This window comes from Sardina pilchardus, chromosome 12 (assembly GCF_963854185.1).
Source record: "Sardina pilchardus chromosome 12, fSarPil1.1, whole genome shotgun sequence".
Classification (NCBI taxonomy): domain Eukaryota; kingdom Metazoa; phylum Chordata; class Actinopteri; order Clupeiformes; family Clupeidae; genus Sardina; species Sardina pilchardus.
Genome location: NC_085005.1, coordinates 8,609,030 through 8,627,961, shown reverse-complemented (window position 1 = coordinate 8,627,961; position 18,932 = coordinate 8,609,030). Strand labels below are relative to the sequence as shown.

Genomic DNA, 18,932 nt, shown 5'->3' with positions numbered 1-18,932 from the left:
GGCAAAAGACCACTTAGGTTTTCAACCTGAACTAGTGTTGAGCATGGATCTAAATAATTGTTCAGCAAGGTCATCCTGAAGGACACGATCTAAGAACAGCAGCACAGAACCACTTGAGGCCCCTCTGACCCACGCAGAAGGCAGAACCTGACCGCTAACTCCACAAAGTACTTCACAAGTAGCATTTAATTTCTAGCCGGTGTCTCAAGCGCTTTTCTATACAGCATCACTGAAGCAGAGCAACTGGGAGAGAACAGGAGGGAAAGCTGGCTTTTTTGAGTGTCTGCAAAGCCAAGTTAGAAAGGTTAGGCAGCATCTTGGCTTGACTGGATGGGCTCAACATAGCCATGTCACACATGTGTGATAGATGAGATTGCACATTTCATGACTCATCATTTCTGATATAATTGGTAAATGTCACAACCAGTCATGTTTTGATATTTATAAGAGCAGTCATGATGACCAGAGTCAGCACTGCACGGACTATGGGGTGGCTTCAGTTTTGACAGACAGTTCACAAGATTTACAGATACCCGTTTAACTGGAAGCTATGCAAGAAACTCCTACAAACACCACACTCCTGCACCACCAATAAGCACACACACCTCTCTATTCACACAGGCTAGCTCACACACACACGATTTACTGTGGTCTCCTGTACTGTAGGCCGTTCACATGGCAGGCGTTTCCTGCCACACAAGTGCATGTTACGGGTATTTACTCCTGCTTCTAAAAGGTGTTTATCAAAAGTTACTTCTAAAGCGTGTGATTATTTCTGACTTTTTAAATAGGCTGAATAACATTTGAAATCAAGGAGTGCCTAAACTGTGCAGACTGGGCAGTTTACAGATATGAGGATGAACACTTCAGGTCATCTTAGTTTATTTCACAAAGTAAAGTAAATGTTGAGGAGAACTTAGGTTTCCGTGAGAAGTTAACGAGCCAAAGAGACCCAACGAGCAGTTGGAAAACAAAAATTACACAAGATAAAAAAAATACCATCAAACTTCCAAAACCAGTTTATAAACACATCAAGTGAACAAAAGTCAACACGCACACCAACAAACAAACAAAAAAAGAACATTTGGTTCCGGTACTTTGACGTGGCGCGTGGCCTTCCGCTGGGCAGTCACACATTTCACACAAGCACAGTTTGTATGCATTAACCTACCAAGACCATCCATCAATACACCAATACTACTGTAGGCTTCCAAATCCACCATCCCAAGGACACAACACAAACAAAACGACCCCCTTTGGTTAAATACGATCACTTCATTATATTGGGAGTGTTGTAGGTTCAGATAGCTGCATGGCAAATGATTTTCAAGAGTGTTTTGTAAGGCTTCTTTTTTTTCTTTTAACTTCTTTTCTTTCTTTTAAAAAAAAGGCATCATTGATTTTGTATTTCAACAAACAGTATAGGCAATCAGCGATGGTAGATTGGATTTTATAGAATAAAAAGGTACATTTTCTCAATGTTTCAGTGACATGGAGGGAATGACTATGTAAATACACACAAGTATTAACATCAAGTCCTTAAATAATGTAAACATATACATCTTTGAGGTCAGTACATTGATCCTCCTCATATATATAAAAACAAATCGAACAAAAACAAACAAAAACAAAACAACTTTACTGAAGCATAGTCCTGATGTTTTTCGGAGTGGACTCGTCATTCAAATGTTTGGTGGTGAACCTGGAAAAAAATAAAAAAATGTCACCGTCACAATGCTGTTACCGTTTCCATACTGCGCAGACCTGCAACACGGACCCCCTACAACTTTTTCCCAATCCTTCTCTAATAGGCTAGTTAGGTCGTGTCAATTCAAGTGGAAACTATATCCTGAAACAAGAACCGTATGATAACATCATTAACTTTATTAGACCTACAACAAAGGTTAAATTTTACATGTTGAACTTTAAAATTCTGTGACTTTTCTAGGGTTTTCATGAGCACGCAAACTCCGGAGAGATATCCCAAGAGGAGAGACCCCAGGACCTACTTCAGGGCATTTAGAAGACCTTCCACGTTATCCGTTGGCTGTTCTTTCAGGACCTTTATGCATCCTTTCATCTGAACGGTGGAGACGGAGCAGAAAAAAAGGATGAGGCAAAAAATCACAGGGTTCACAAGGGAGAGTATCCTCACAGAACAGAACCTGATGTTGAGAATAGAATAGAATAGAACTCACATCAATTTTGGAGGACTTGTTGAAGGCCCCGTTGGGGTGCACGTGGTCATAAAGGATGATGACGCCCACCATCACCCGCATGCAGAAGAGCAGCGTGTCCTCGCTGTTGAAGCGACTGCTGTACTCTCTACAAGCGTATGCACACAGACACAAACACAGAATTTACTATTAAACAGATGCCTCCATTTCCACTGACTTGCACTAGAATAATGTAAAGCAGAGTCTTGTCTCCATTAATTGGGTTCATTGATGATTAGATTAAATGAAACTTTGTCATTGTACAAAGTACAAGTACAAAGACAACAAAATGCAGCATGATGCCAAGTTTACAAGCGGTGAATCTCCTCAGTATAGGAGGGCAGTTGAAAACAGTTGGGGGTCATTGAAAGGTCACTTACGGCGTCTCCAGCATGACCTTACACACACTGGCCATGGTGCTCAGACAGTCTGTTGTGTTTTCCAGGGGTAACGTCTTATTCTACAAACACACACACACACACACACACACACACACACACCAACCATTAATTAGGCCAAACATACTTGTAATAGTGTATTAGTCACAGTTTCAGAGGAGTGTCTAAGGCCATGCTTACCTCAGTGACAAAGTTTGTTGTGGCGTTGCTTAGGGTCTTCAGCATGGGTGTGGCCTCCGCATAAAACAAGGACATCCGATTGGCCATCTCGTTGTTGACCTCATTTTCAATGTCCAGCTAGGAGTCAGAACAGTTTTTATGTTTCATCTTGTAATTCTAAAGCTACTTTTCTAATCGAATATTCATGTTTGATCAGTGGTGTGTGGGGATTTGTCCAAGATAAACTCACATTCATGTTATTTATCCTGTTTCGACTGATAGTCCTTCTGTAATAACTGAAGTCATTCTGGATGGCAGGAATTCTCATCTAAATGCAAAAGCATTTGAACATAAAACACAGAAACAAAACAAAAACAAAAAGACCATGAGAAAAGCATTAGAGGACACAGATAATATAAGTAGCTCAGTGTTACTATGTGGACATTCTTTTGATGTTCACATTGTAACTAAAATGTTCTGTTAGTAGTTAGGTTTCATGGTATGTTGTTAAGGTCAACAAACTGTTAAGAGTGCCTTTTAAAACAAAACAAAGCTATTGCTGGGACACTGTAATTTAATGAGACATTTTGTTGCAGCCACTTCTCAAATGTGGAGAGGTACTGTAGTAGAGAACCGAGTTCATGGGCAAATGAATGGCGTAAGCATTAATGTTTAGCATCACCCATAATAACATAATAACATTTAAACTGTTCTGCACGCAGTGGAGATACTTGACTGGCTACAGCGCCAATACCACATTCAGGTCCATGGGGATCCTGCTTCAAGTCCGACCCGGCTCATTTCCCAATCCTGCTCTCCTCCATCCTCTCCTCCATCCTCTCTCTCTCTATCACACACTTCCTTCTTGTCACTCCTCTTCACCGTCCTATTGGTTTAAGGCACCGTCTGCTGCTGCTTATTTGCAATATTGAACAGCCTAACCTTCAGCCAACAGTTAACATATTCATACAAACACAAGTTTGGCAAGTGTTGTAAACAAGAATAGATCTTGTGCCTGCTCCTGCATCTAGGGTCCCTCGGGATCAGATTGGCTGCATCTAGGGTCCCTGAGGATATGATTGGCTGCCTCAGACCTGCAGTGTTCCATAAGCATGCCAAGCTAATACAGGTTTGAATATATGTTCCTGTAAGAGGCAACTTCTGAGAGAGATAAAGAGAGAGAGAGAGAGAAAGAGAGACAGAGGGAAAGAGAGAAAGAGAGAGCGCAGAGAGAGAGAGGAAGAGAGGGAGAAAGCGAGAAAGAAAGAGAAAGAAAGAAAGAAAGAAAGAGGAAAGAGAGGAGGGGACAGGAGAGAGAGCGAGCGAGCGTGCTCACCTTGAGCTCGTCGAAGCGCAGCGTGAAGTGGAGGATCTCGGCGAACTGCTTGGCCAGGGCCTGCTCCTTCTCCAGGTGCTGTGTGGGCGTGTAGGGCGGACACGTCAGGCACTCCAGCAGGCTCTTCAGGGCCTTCTCTACCGGGGGGGAGGAGGGACACACAGAGCCGTTCACATGGCCATAAGGCAAACACAATGACATCTACCGCAATTTCCCAACTATTAGCCTTATTGATTTTGCAACATTTCTTCAGCATGGGTGCAATTAATATGGTATATGATTTTGCTTCTTTTAACTTGCGGCTAATACACAGGAAATTACTGTCTTAACTTAAGGGGGTCCTCTCTATGGGAATAGGCAGATAACACGTAAATATCCCGCACATAGAAAGACACACCCCAACAGGCGAATATCAAATGATATTGTTGGTGTACGACACAGTCCTATGCTTGGGCATATAGCCATATACTGAGCAGGAACTAAACAGCAGGAGGACAAGGGCCCTGGTGTGGACCCAGGCGTGCTGAAGGACGTACCCAGCCTGATGGAGAAGCCGTAGAACTTCTTGAGTCTGATGACGAGCGGACACACCGAGTTCCACGCTCGCTCCTGCAGGAGCATGTCACTGGGGTTCTGGATCGCCTGCAGACACAGATGCATTATGGGATTGTTTGTAGGCGCCGCAGGGCATCAGTGAATCACACCAAAGACTCCTGCTCCACAAAGCATTAAGCGCAGACTTTACTCATGAGAAGAAGCACTCAGCAAATGAATGAGTTCTGACTGCATAAGACAGAATAACAAAACGTCACTTTGGTAATATACGGCACAACAGCTTGCTTGGGGCAAGCTCTCAGTGTTGATGCATCTTCAAGGCTGTGTGTTGTTCATGCAGAAAAGATAGTTATTCATGACGGGGACAATTTATTTAGAACGCCAACTCAGACCTGGGTTCATGGGTGGCTGATGGATAATTGGCATTAGTCATATTTGTCTGTCTCCTTTATAGACGCAGAGGTAAGCCGTGTATGCAAGTGTGTTTCTGTGTGTATGTGAGCTGTGAGCAGGTGCTCGTCTCCTTAGGGCAAGCGGTGTATGTGAGATTGTGTTGATCTGTATGTGAAGGTGTCTGCTAGTATGCGTAGGTGTGAGTTTGATGGGTGCATCTGTGTGACACTGTGTGTGTGTGTGTGTGTGTGTGTGTGTTCGTACATCTCGTATCTCCTGTCCTGCTCCTTTGTATGCCTGTAGGCCTGACAGGATACTCTCAGATTCCTGCAGCACGGCATTCACCTGGTTCCACACCTCCCGCTCGCAATCTGTAGGCTGTGCATCTACACACACACACACACACATACACACACACACACACACACACACACACACACAACCTCACTCAGTACATGCAATATAGCATAAACTAATATTCAATATTCTTACATTTACACATTTGTCTTATATAGACCACTATATGGTAGGATAAATGCATTCAATTATAATGGGAGCTTTATTTGTATTCAAAAGATCAACATGTTTTTATCACAAATAGATGGCGATTATATGTCAGACAATCAATGCAATAATGTAGCTTCTGTCAATATTCTGGTATTTTAATGTCAATTTCCATTGGTCACATGACTTGTCGCCATCAACCTGGCTTTACAAAACATTACTGCAGGACCCAGGCAAGTCGAGCGTTGGAGTTTTGGTGCTTAATAAATCAGTGCTGGGTGTAGGGGCCAGAGAGGGTGTCTGAGGTTAACAGCGTCAGTCCACATTAGTGCATTAGTGTGTAGGAAAACAGTGCAAAGCAAAGCAGGCAGGAGAGACCTACTTAATCACCTCAGAGAAGCATGCTTTCACTTAAACATGTTACTGATACATGGTGCTTCTATTAGTAAACAAACCACAACGACATGTCTGAACTTGGATTAAAGCTGAGACACAGGTGACATGTGAGTGCAAATGAGTGATACTGTTTCTAGTGCGGGTGCTTTGCTGCTGAATTGACTATATGGAGTGGCTTAGTTGAACAGTCTACAGAGGAGGACACATTAAGAAATGGTGGCCATGAATCGTCAACAGAGACAACACAACATGCAGAGCAGACGCTACAACACACAATGCAAGGACAAGAACATACAAACATCGAGGAGCATAGACACAACATAGAATGGAGTCAACACAACGTGCAAGACACACTATGGGGAAGGAAAAGACAGGCCAGGCAAAAGCTCTGCTCACTTTCAAAGTCAAGGAAAAAGTTTGGCCCCTGGTCAAGGTCTGTGCAAGTGAGAACTTTTAACAGATTCCCCATTTGGTATCTGAAAGAGACAAGCGAAAGACGAGGGGAAGGTGGGGAGAGGGGGAGAGAGAGAGAGAGAGAGAGAGATAAAGGGAGAGACAGAGAGGGTTGTGTTGCGTGAAAGTTGTGAAAACAGCTCCAGCAAACAGGAGGAGTCTATGTGAGAGGGCGGGGCTTGTGCATGATTGACAGTGATGTGGGTGCCAACGAGCTGTTCCCAAAAGGTGCCGTTGTTATGGGCAACAATTTTCAGTTTCACATATGAACACTGAAAATCCATAGCATATGCTTTAGTGTCAAATTAGCAATGCAAATTTGTTAATCGTGTTGTTGAAAAGGTCATATTTAAACACCATTTTGAGAACAGAGCCCACATAGTTCATGCCTGGGTCCTGTCCGCCATGGGCGTGGCCACCAGTGTAAACCACCTGCTGATTGGACAGAAAGAGTTGAGTGATTACATCTTGCACCCCCCCCAGACTCCTCCTTCAAACTTACTTTCAAAGTCCAGGAAAAAATGGGGATAGTTTTCTATTTCCCTTGTCAGGACTTTGAGTAGATTACCCATTCCAGCAAACCTGATCAAATACAGACGTTTCAAACACAAATAGCAGGTCAAGTAATATCATAATAATAATAAAAAAAACATTTGAGTAACATTACTGAATATGTTCAGTGCATATCAAGATTACAAGACTGTTAAATAAATAACAATTGTTATAAAACCAATATTACTGTAAGTATCAATCATCTGCATACAATAACAGACATCCCCACCTAAGAATAAACAGGTTGCATTTTAAAGTAAAAACAGATGTTGAAAGAGGAGACGACTGGCTGCCCAATGCTAGCATATTTCGCATGACTAGATTACTGCAGGATGCCAGCATGGCATTTCTGGAAGCAGAGTCAGGAACTGGCTGGAGAGTTATTGAGCAAGTCATCTGATCCGAACACATCCTTCTCACACACACACAGTTTGCATTCTCATCTTACTTTGGTTGGAAATATTTGCTTTACTGCTGCAACTTCAACATATTCTCACAACCACTTTGGTCCACACCATGCACACACACACACACACACACATCAAACTTTGCACTTTCATTCAACTCAAACCTAATTCTCACAAACATACTTCTCTTTAGATACCCTCCTCGCTCTCACTCCCTCTCTCTCACACACACACACACACATAACCACACACACAGGCTGAATACAGACTCCACTTTGTGCTTTAACCTCAACATGACCCTTCTAAGAAAGCCGAGGGGTGTGCACATTTGTGTGTGTGTGTATATGTGTGTGTGTGTGTGTGTGTGTGTGTGTGTGTGTGTGTGTGTGTTGCACGGACTGCTTGTGCGCTCCTGTGGTAGATATGATTACTGCGTGTTTCATTAGGGAGCTGGGGCGACCCCACAAGGCATCTGCCACGTGGCAACACACACACACACACACACTCACACACACAGTAGCTAAGCTAATGGAATCAGATACTGGCTCCCCAGAGTCTCCGAGCATCCGGCCTGCACAGCAGCATCTAGACGCATGGCTGTTTGTGTCCGACTCGGGAGATCATGGATGGGTGTGGTCGCATGCATGTATGTTGGTATGTGTGTGAATAGACTTTGGACATTTACCTTGGTATTTGTTGACATGACGCAAATGACAAGAGGCAAGAGACAAGAGACAATAATTGCATCTTAAGCGAGAAAAAAAAAAGTTCTTTAGATATCCCAACAGCCATCAGTGCTTGACATCACAGTCCCTCCTGATGACTCCCTAGTCCCTAATAACAAAAACACAGCACTGGAAAAAACAGCTTCTCACAAAAAACTCCAACAATCAAGGATAAGGGGCCTCACTAGACTGCCTCACAAGAAAACATGGCACTGCAAACACATCTCGTCACAGAACTGCAACAACCTGCAACAATAAGGAGCACGAGCACTAGATGCCATGGCTTGACTTCTGGCCTCAGACATGCCCCCCCGCCCCGCCAGGGTGGTACATGATCCTGCAGGCATGCATGCTCCTCCTGTAACAAGAGCTGCCCTGGCTGACTGACAGGATGTGCTAAATGACAGATGCACAGCTGAGAGACACTCTGCAGCTGTGGGTGCAGTGCCTCTGGCGGCCACTAGGTGGTGCTGCTGGCACAGAATGAGGAGATCTCTGAGCTACTAGGGCTGCTGCGGCAGCAGAAGAGGCAGATGGATCGCCTATATGATGATGATGTGTGCACACCAGGAGGTCAGGGTTTAGAGGATTAGCCTCAGCCAGTTAGCCGCCACCATCTTTAAAAATGGCCGCTCACGTGCACTCACTTTCGGCCACATTTTCAAAATCGAGCCAATCAGGTATGACATTACTGGCTGTTGTCTGGGTGTGTGGATTGGCGGATGACTTGGCAATTGCTAGGAGGATCTGCCAATCCACATGGACAACACAATTTGGTCACCATCCAAAATGTGGCACCTAATTGGCTCCTTTGTGAAAATGTGGGCGAAGGTGAGCAGAAGTTGGACGCCATTTTTGAACATGGCATCCGCCGACTGAGTACATGGGCTCATTTGGGTTCATTCAGTACTGTGCAGATCTGGCTGAAGGTAATGCAGGCTGGACTTGTGCACAATGCAAACATGTAATTGTGTTACGTCCTGCATGCATCATGTTCGGCCAGATCCGTGCAACGCTGCATTAAGTTCAACGAACCATTCTTTTTGGCAGAATTAGCTGGCCTAGCATCAGCCATTGAACTGAATAGGGACAGTGCTTCCTCACTTTCTCTGGTTCTACATGCTACCTCCTAGTGCACACACTCACATTACAGATGCCATTTTTTCAGACATAAATGTCAACAACATTTTGACTATTTGATGGAGTTGTAAGAGATTTCTGGCAGTTTAGGGGTGTGTCAGGTCGGTTAACATCCATACACAAACCAACCATACATGATGAGTACCTAGAATTGGTCTGTGACTTTCACCAGGTATCCCTACCGGCAAACTGCAGTAGTAAGCTATGAGCTAATTCACCACCATGTAAACACACACACACGGTCACACATACGCACACGGTCACACACATACTCAAACACACACACAGTCACATGCGGTCACACACACAGCACAGGCACAAGAGGATATGAGTACAATACGTGTTGGACGGGGGCGGTGGCAGTGTAGACTCACCCCGGCTTCCTGTCCCTTGTGTTGTGTAGTTAACCATGCCAGCTTGGCATCCCCACCTTCCTGCATGTGCTTGTTTGTGAGCATGTCTGCATGCATGTGTGTGTGTGTGTGTGTGTGTGTGTGAGTGTGTGTGTGAGTGTGTTTCACACAACTGGGCATAACCCTCATGCCATAAGCAAGTCATATATGTCTCTTCTGTGCCAAAACAAACCAGCGTGAGCATTAGAAGTTGGAACAATTGGACTTTAACATCTATCCAACAATAACACCAAAAGCTCCTAGGAGCTTAAGCAGTAATACTGGTCACTGAGTTATGTCACTCTGGAGCCTAACTCAGATGCTTGTTTAAATTGCAACCGCAAGCAATACTGGTTCCTAACCAACTTAGCTTCATGGATGAGTCAAATATCCAGAGATTCCCCTGCGTACACACACACACAGTCATCAAGACTAGAGACTGACCGTGATTAATAGAGGAGTTGTGGCTGGTGCCTGTGGTTTGTGGAGAATAGAGGAAGCATTAAGATGAGTCAATCGCCTTTCTCTGGACTGCGGCAAAACCCCTTATACAAGCTTTACCGTCTCTCCCTTAAAAACACACGCACAACCACCAAACCTACATTAATGCATGGAGAGAGAGAGAGAGACAGAGAGAGAATCAGCCAGCCTCTCTCTCTCTCTCTCTCTGTCTGTCTCTCCCTGACACATATACATACCAAAGCATGCAGTATATACACAAGGGGCTGCATATCCCAGATGCCTGGAGGATTGTGTTGGCCCAGACCCACTGGTCCCTCTGCTATTGTTAGCCCCTCTGGAGCTCTGGGGCTCTGCAGCAGCAGCAGCAGCCCAGCTCAGCGCAGCTCAGCTCAGCTCAGGGTGGGGGCCGAGGCCCAGGGAGCCGGCCGTCATTCAACACCACTTCCTGTTTGTGAAGAGCGCCAGGGCCAGGGCCCAGAGCGGAGGCCAGGCCCACAGGCAGTGCGGCACTCGGACGGACCCGCTCACTCCGGTCAGTAGCGGTCAATATCTAGAGCGCGCAATATCTAGGGGGCTGTCAAATCAGGGTCTGGAGAGTGTGTCAGCAACGGCCTCCACACATTAGGTTGGAGCAGTCTGCTGGAATGCGCTAACTAAGAACAGGAGAGTGACTCAGACTTGTGAAGATCAATTATAAATGTGCAAGAGAGCGAGAGTACATGTGTAAGTCACACAAGTTTCACCACAAGTTTCTGATTTGTTACTGCCAGGATAATCAGATGGAATCAGTTTATCATTGTATGGTTCTGGATGACTGCAGCTGGATGGCAGTGGCAGCTGAACCATGTTCACAGCTGCGTGCTATAATCAAAAACTTCCATCTGAAATAGCTTAACTTACTGAGGTAAGCTAATGAGTAACACTAACAGAGAATTACCCCAAAATCGTTCCACGTCAATGATCAGCCTACCAACGGGGAGTGAGTGTTTGCTTTCTTAGCTGCTATTGGAGCTGTAGGCTACCTCTGCCACTCAGGGGTGCGTTTCCCAAAACCATAGTTGCTAACTTAGTTAGCTACATGTTAACAACATACTTAGTTAGCTTTAGCTAAGGAGCTGGGCTAGCACACAATAGCAAGAACAGCTGCAGGTTCAATTCCCGGCTTCCACCGCTGCGCTGAACTTCACCCCAAGTTGCTCCAGAGACAATGTAGCAATGGCCTTGCAATATAATTTGACATAATGCAAGTCTCTTGGAAAAATAAATTAATCTGGTAAATGAATAAATGTCAATGTTCTCCGACAGCCACAACTTGTAGAGTGATACTGGAAGTAGAGGCAGATGTGTAAACACTAGCACGCAAGACGGACCACTATCAAGATGGCCTGCATCACGCCTTCTACAGCTCAGTAGGGGAGCAATGACGTGCAAAGAAAACGCTGGAACTCGTGCGTCAAAATAAACACACATTTCTCAATGCTTATGAGTCACCTTGATGCAACCGCACCGTTTGCTTTCAGGTCGGCGCGTCGATGTAGATCGATGGATAGTTTCACCTCAAAGAGAGAGTACAGAGGCAATGCATGCGTGTGCACGCACACACACACACACACACACACACACACACACACACACACACACACACACACACACACACACACACACACACACACACACACACACACACACACACACACACACACACACACACACACACACACACACACACACACACACACACACACACACCTCTCTGAAGGTTCTTCACACATTCTGCACTGTTGTTGTGTGGGTGGATCAGAGGTTTGGGCAAGAGGCCTGACTATTGTATCCTCACTTCACCTCCACACACACACACACACACACACACCAGTGGTAGTCGCAGCTGCAGCAGCATAGTGGTCAGAATGTCAGTCTTGCTTTCATGACAAAACACACACCAATGAGCAGTGGTTAATCTCTCACACACACCCACACGCCACTACCATCAGACATACGCAAGCACACACGCACACACACGACCATCATCACACACGCAAGCATGCGCGCACACACACACACACACACACACACACACACACACTTAAGTACTGAAGAGGCTAGTCAAAAAGCCAGAGAGCAGCGGTTACCACTTTGTTTGAAGCTGCCCCCACAACAAATAAACAAGTTGAAACGAGCTCCCTCCCCTTCAGTTAGTCAGTCAGTCAGTCAGTCAGGCAAACGCCACACATGCCTGCCCCCCTCAGGCCCCCTCACAGCCAGCAGCTGCCCTGTTAACTGCCTGTTTATAAACATCAATCGGCCAGCACCAGCAGTGACTCCGTAGGAGACCCAGTTTATATACAGTTGCACTGAGCTCCACCTCTCTCACAGGAAAGTGTTGGCAGGTGGGAACCAACACCACACTGTCGTCGGTTATAGACATCATTACACACACGCACACGCACACACACACACACACACACACACACACACACACACACACACACACACACAGGTAGGCTGTCGTTGTGCCATTCTACTCCAGCTGGACCACAGCATAGATGTTGGGGAGCGGATATATCCAGTGCAGCCCTTATCAGACCGACTGTAGATCCAGGTCAGATAAGGTCGTCTGTACAGGCAGGCTGGTGAGCCTACTCTTTGCATTGCACTAGATTCAATAAGCTAGGGTATTCATTCTATTACTGTCTCTGCCGTGTGTGTGTGTGTGAGTGTGTGTGTGCGTGTGTACTGATGGCCTCTCCCATATTCAGCAGAAAGGGCCAGCATTACTCTTACCTGAGAACACAAAGTTTAGTTTTAAAAACCGCTTTGCCCAGTATGAACTCCCTAAGATGTTAATCACTAAATAGGCTACCTACTGTGATCTGCTTTGCATTGAACAAACAACAAAAACAACAACAAACCCCCCCCCCCCCCCCACAAACACATGCCCTTACAAAGTGAAAGAGGTCCCACAAGAAACACTACTCGGGCCAAACGAACACTGGAATCTTTCTGTGCAGGGGGGTGCAGTTCTATAACCACATCAGACGTCAGCGGCAGACCGGCTGCATGTGGACTAATATAACGTCTCATGTAAATGTGCTGTTGACTCTGCAGCCAGCTTCCCTTTCCCCTCTCCCATCCTCCCGGCGTGACTGACTGACTCCTCCAGCTACTGTTCAAAACCCAGCCAACAGAAACACAAACTACTCCACTTGTTTAGACGTTGTCAGCACATTTTCCCCCCCCCCACACCCCACACCACCCCCCTCATTCCTTGTGTCTTTGGACAAACCGAGTGACAAACATCGGCCTGCCAAAGCGAATGAACGGGGAGCAGCAGTGCCAAAGGCTCAACTGCTTAAGATTACTTTCCCTGGCGGTCGGAGCTCGAGTGTCTTCTGCAGCGAACACGGTCATATTTCGCAATATATTGACCGATAAAATTGGTCCGGTTCTAAAAAAAAAACGGAGACAAATTGGACAGCCTGTGTGTGTGAGGGAGGACAGATGGTGGAATTAGTGAGACGCTGAGGAGGAGATTCAGCACGGACTGAGCGCGCTCAGTATAAAGCGATGCCTGAATGTCCCTGTAGCCATGACGATGGGTTACCTTATCTGGAGGAGGACCTGGGTGGAATCCTTCTAGAACATCCGCCTACTTGGAGCTCCTGAGAGAGAGGGATGGATGGAGAGAGGGAGGGATGGAGAAGGAATGAAAGGGAATGGGAAAGTGGAGGAGACAAAAAAAGGAGAGGAAGAATTAATAGCATGCATAACCTCTAATTAAGAAAACTCGGTGACATTTCATAGCACTCCCTCTGAGGCCTTTGTGCAGATGAGAGGAGTGTGTGTGTGTGTGTGTGTGTGTGTGTGTGCAGTACATTGTGTATAGAGTTTCCCGCTCTCTGGCGACCTCCACTTTCTCTTCGTTAAATCCGTCAGTTTAATTATTCACGTCTCAGTTAGTTGGTGATACCACTGTTGTCTTGGTGACTGAGTGTGTGTAAATGAGTGTGTGTGTGTGTGTGAGTGAGATACAGTTAATGTGTGTGTGTATGTGTGTGTGGTGCTGAAAGTGTGTGCATGTTTGTATATCTGCTTGACATGTGTGTTTTCACAAGTGTTCACAGATGTATACAACTGATAACAGATGCACAGAGGTGTGCAACTGATTGTGTGTGTGTGTGTGTGTGTGTGTGTGTGTGTGTGTGTGTGTGTGTGTGTGTGTGTGTGTGTGCGCGTTTATGTGTGTGTGTGCGCTTATGTGTGTTTGAGTGCATTTGTATGTGATTAACTCATGTCCCCTGGCGGTTCTGGGTGAACTGGGGTAGCAAACATCCAGTGACACATCTGACAGCAAACCCCCGTTTATGGCTGCCTGCTTACCTTATGTGCTGTGTGTGTGTGTGTTTGTGTGTTTGTGTTGTTGCCGTGTGTGTGTGTGTGTGTGTGTGTGTGTGTGTGTGTGTGTGTGTGTGTGTGTGTGTGTGTGTGTGTGTGGATGCCGTGCGTGCGTGCAAATGTAGTCATGAGCACATCAGTCCCTGTAGGGCTATCCTAGAATGAGGAGGGGGTGGTGGTGATGGTGATGGTGGTGGTGAACTCCACAACACTTCAGCCAGAGCTGCAATGTGAGACAAACAAGTCCCCCCCCGCAACGACGACGTGCTCCAACACCGACCTGCGCTCGCAACGGCATTCTAGGTCATCAGCCGCCGCGCCGCAGAGCACTTGCAGAAAAGCGGCGCTTGTTGGAGGTGCTAAAATGTCACCCGTGGAGCAGCGGCAACACGACCGACTAACAATCGGTCGACTCGGGTTCAAGTCGCTTTAACAAAAAGCATCCGATAAATATCAGCCAACTTGAACTGTAACCTTGTTACAGTAATTTCCCGCATATAAGCCGCATTGTGTATAAGCCGCAGGACAGTGTTTTAGGAGTTAACAGAAACAAAACCATATTAACACCATATTAACTGCCTCCCTGTATTAACCTCATATCTGAAGACATTTTGTAAAATCAATGTATAAGCTGCGGCTAATAGTCAGGAAATTACGGGTATACAGCCTTCCAGAATCTTCTAAAATACCCATTTACATGATGTTGATCACCACTGAGGAGTAAACCACGATGAGAGCAACAAAGACCATCCAAGACCACTTCCAGCCTTCAGGCCGTCCAGAGATCATCGGATAGCCGCCCTGACAGGGCCGTCTGTTGCTATAGAAAGTGGAGGAAGAAGAGGAGGAGGAAGAGGGGGAGGAGGAGGAATCCTGCTTAGCAACAGTCACCCCGATCTCCTCATGCATGTGCGACCACGCACCACACACACACACACACAGATGCACACTCAGACTGTGAGCCTGCGTGAGGAGAAGGGGCACTGAGCAACCCCACAGGGATCCCTCCATCTCTCCTTTACACACACACACACACACACACACAGAGACAGACACATGGCCTTATATGGGCATGTGGATCCCCATCCCCAACACCCCACTCCACACATTTACACTCATCTGGCCGAGAGGTTCTTCTCCACATATAGAGCTGCAGTATACTGTACATAGCGCTTTTAAATCTGTTGTCCAGCACAGCTAGAGCGGATTCTCCAACACACCGGACAAGGAAGAGTCAGAAGACCGAGGGAGCTTACAGAGATACACAGTTTTGTGTGTAAGCTCATCCCAGCTGGAGATCTGTCCACAGTGCATCTCTCTCCACTGAAAGTAACCCATTACACACACACACACCCACACACACCAGGACAGGTAGGTGGGTCAGGAAACAGAGAACCCCACTAAACAAACATGTTTTTCAGAACCAACTTGGAATGTTCCAGAAGCCCATAACATACAATATGGAAACAAAAACACTATTTTCTAATGAGCGAGCAAGCGAGTAACAGAGAGATGGGGGTGGGGGGGCTGAAAGCACAGAATATTTCTGAGCCAGCAGTTATATAATATGTAATAATCGTAATGAAGTATATAATACTCTTTTCAAATCTTAACCCAGCACACACACACACACACACCAGCATTGCAGCACAGTGCCTGAGAAGGTTAAGTCTGGAGAATGAGAGAGAGAGAAACAGATCCCCATTACCACCGTGGAGTAATAAGCAATCGCTGGCATTACAGTAATGAGCAAATCCATTAGCCTTTGTCTGCAATGATGGCTCAGTAAGATGCTTGGATGTGTGTGTGTGGGTGGGTTTGTGTGTGAGAGAGTGTATGTGAGAGAATGTGTGTGTGAGTGTGTGTGTGTGAGTGTGTGTGTACTAATGGGCGACTCCTGACCTGCAACTCCTTTGAGTCTTTCTGACAGAGGGGGAGGGGGAGGGGGGTGGAGGTTACCTTTTACCCTTCGGTAGCAGTCTCTCTCCCACTAACCTCACGCATGAGAAACAGGCACACACACACACACACACACACACACACACACACACACACACACACACACACACACACACACACACACACACACACACACACACACACACACACACACACACACACACACACACACACACACACACACACACACACACACACACACACACACACACACACACACACACACACACACACACTTCTTAGTAGCTGGCTCGCTGCCAAAGCAACGTGAGTTTCTATGGTAACCAGCTGAGCTGTTACACAGGGACACGCATGGAAGTGACAGTTTCACTATTGAGGTAAAAAAAAAAGAAAAGAATTCTATCACACACACGCATTACATGCAATCTGAGGGGGAGGGTCTGGCAAGGAATCCCTCTACAACACCATCCTCAGAAACAGAGGTGCGTGTGTGTGTATACAGTATGTGAGTGAGTGTGTGTACGTGTGCGTGTCTATGTGAGTGAGAGTGTGTATGCGCATGCGTGTGTGTGTCTTTGCGCGTGCAAGGTAAGGGCCACACCAAGGACATGGTGAAGGTCAGACTCCATCCTGCTGAAGGTGGGAACCCTCACATGGCACCCATCAGGCCACAGGCCTCCATCAGTCTGACCACCCAGCACTCAGTGTCAGTCTGTGTCCACTCAGCCCTCTACACTGGGACCACTAGGCCAGACGGATTGGGACCCACCAACACTGGAAAAAAGGCACTCTTCTTCATATACATTCCTACACTACGTAAGGTTCTAAAATTCCATGTTCAATTTAATGAACACAGATATACTTGGGCACGTTCAATTACCAACATGACCGTCATACGAGTTTAAGGATTAATAGACGTCTTCATCCCATGTGACAGGAACTAGTCTACAACAACTATCATACAGCATCACACTACCAATACCAGTGCACATGGATCTGGGCACCCCATCCATTTGACCACTGAAGAGTAGCAGCATCAGAAGCATCAATAGCAGCAGCAGAGCAACATTTCTATGTTTCTATGGTTACCAGCTGAGCTGCTACACAGGGGGACACACTGGAAAGTGACAGTTTGACTACTGGGGTACCTACAAGCTGCGGCTTCCTCAGCACCATTGCTAAGGTCTCTGAGGGAGCGTGATGCTTGGCTTCACCCAGTCTGTCTCTGCCCTGTCTGGGTTAAACTGTGACCACGGGCCACTGACTGGCACCAAGGGAACCAGGTGGACTATCAATCAGTTCATTCCGTCCTAAAATAATTGACAACATCCAGAAACATCTCTCTCTCTCTAGCACACATGCACAGTCACGCATGGACGCACACACACACAGACTCTAGGAGACAGACAGACACACACACAGGCGTAAGCAGACCTACACGATACACACACCCACTGTGAAGCCCACATGCTCATTCTCTAAACTCCTGCTCTCCCACCCAAACACATTTCTCAGCAGGCTCTGGAGGAGGAGCGCGGGCCGGCGGCGCTACACAGACGGACGCTGGCCGGGAGCGGGCCAGAGGCGAGCGGCGGGCCGCCCGGGATTGGTCAGGAGGGGAGGCCCCTCTGAAGGAGGCGGTGTGGCACGGCATGGTGTGGTCTGGGACTCAAGTGAGCCCATTGTAATCCCAGAAATGTGTTTGTCTCACAGTGCATGCTTCTGCTCGTGTGTGTGTGTGTGTGTGTGTGTGTGTGTGAGAGAGTATGTGAGGGGTGTGTTCAGTTGCAGAATGGAGAGACTGAGCACAACCCTAGTCATGCTCCTGACCAAATCTCACACACACACACACACACATACCACACACATACACACACGATTCCCCTCCCCAGCTCACAAAAACACTAGCGTCCAGCGCTCCAGCCCTCCCTCCACCCCAGAGACCTCCAGGCCCCCGAGCTGCCAGCTGTGCTCCAGCGGCCAGGAGGTCCACTGGGCTCAGAGAGAGCCGTGGCCAGGGGCCAGTCCCCGGACATGCTCATCTCCTCTCCTCTCCTCTCCTCTTCTCACACACACACACACCCCTATCTGCTGCTCACACAGCCCAGTCATCATCACACACTCCCTCATCGAGACACAACAGGGACACTGCTGCTATTGGCTACTGCTGCTGGAGATCACCAGCCAAATCTGGCTACGATCTGCAGTGACTTATGCAAAAAAAGATGCGGCAGGAGATTATATCACACACACACACACACACACCTATTGTTCAAAAGCTCATCTGATCTGATATGGCTGAGGGTGAAGAGGGAAATCAACTGAGTCTGAGGAGGCCAAGGACTGTGAGTGTGTGTGAGAGAGAGAGTTTAAGTGGGAGTGTGTGAGTGAGTGAGTGAGTGAGAAAGTGAGTGAGAGAGAGTGTGTGAGTATGTGTGTGTGTGTGTGTGTGTGTGTGTGTGTGTGAGAGAGAGTGAGAGAGGAAACCAATAAGCATGACTGAGCGTCTCATATGGGGTTTTCTGGAACTGA

At 46.7% G+C, this 18,932-nt stretch overlaps 1 protein-coding gene across 4 annotated transcripts in view; it reads right to left on the bottom strand.

Annotated features, from left to right (window-relative positions):
- Nucleotides 1–1,431: 1,431 nt before the first annotated feature.
- fam49a (family with sequence similarity 49 member A) overlaps nt 1,432–18,932 on the bottom strand; it is a 29,661-nt gene continuing 12,160 nt past the window's right edge. For 2 of the 4 annotated variants that reach the window (XM_062550488.1, XM_062550489.1), the window contains exons 2-12: nt 13,690–13,747; nt 6,913–6,992; nt 5,322–5,443; nt 4,646–4,751; nt 4,110–4,246; nt 3,024–3,101; nt 2,795–2,911; nt 2,597–2,676; nt 2,199–2,325; nt 2,010–2,080; nt 1,432–1,702 (exon numbers count right to left, since the gene is read on the bottom strand). In XM_062550488.1, coding sequence (XP_062406472.1) covers nt 1,639–1,702; nt 2,010–2,080; nt 2,199–2,325; nt 2,597–2,676; nt 2,795–2,911; nt 3,024–3,101; nt 4,110–4,246; nt 4,646–4,751; nt 5,322–5,443; nt 6,913–6,982 — 972 coding nt within the window. In that variant the 5' untranslated portion in view covers nt 6,983–6,992; nt 13,690–13,747 and the 3' untranslated portion in view covers nt 1,432–1,638. Of the gene's footprint in view, nt 1,703–2,009; nt 2,081–2,198; nt 2,326–2,596; nt 2,677–2,794; nt 2,912–3,023; nt 3,102–4,109; nt 4,247–4,645; nt 4,752–5,321; nt 5,444–6,353; nt 6,434–6,912; nt 6,993–13,689; nt 13,748–18,932 lie in introns of all 4 variants that reach the window. The other 2 variants (XM_062550486.1, XM_062550487.1) reach the window with 1 other exon arrangement.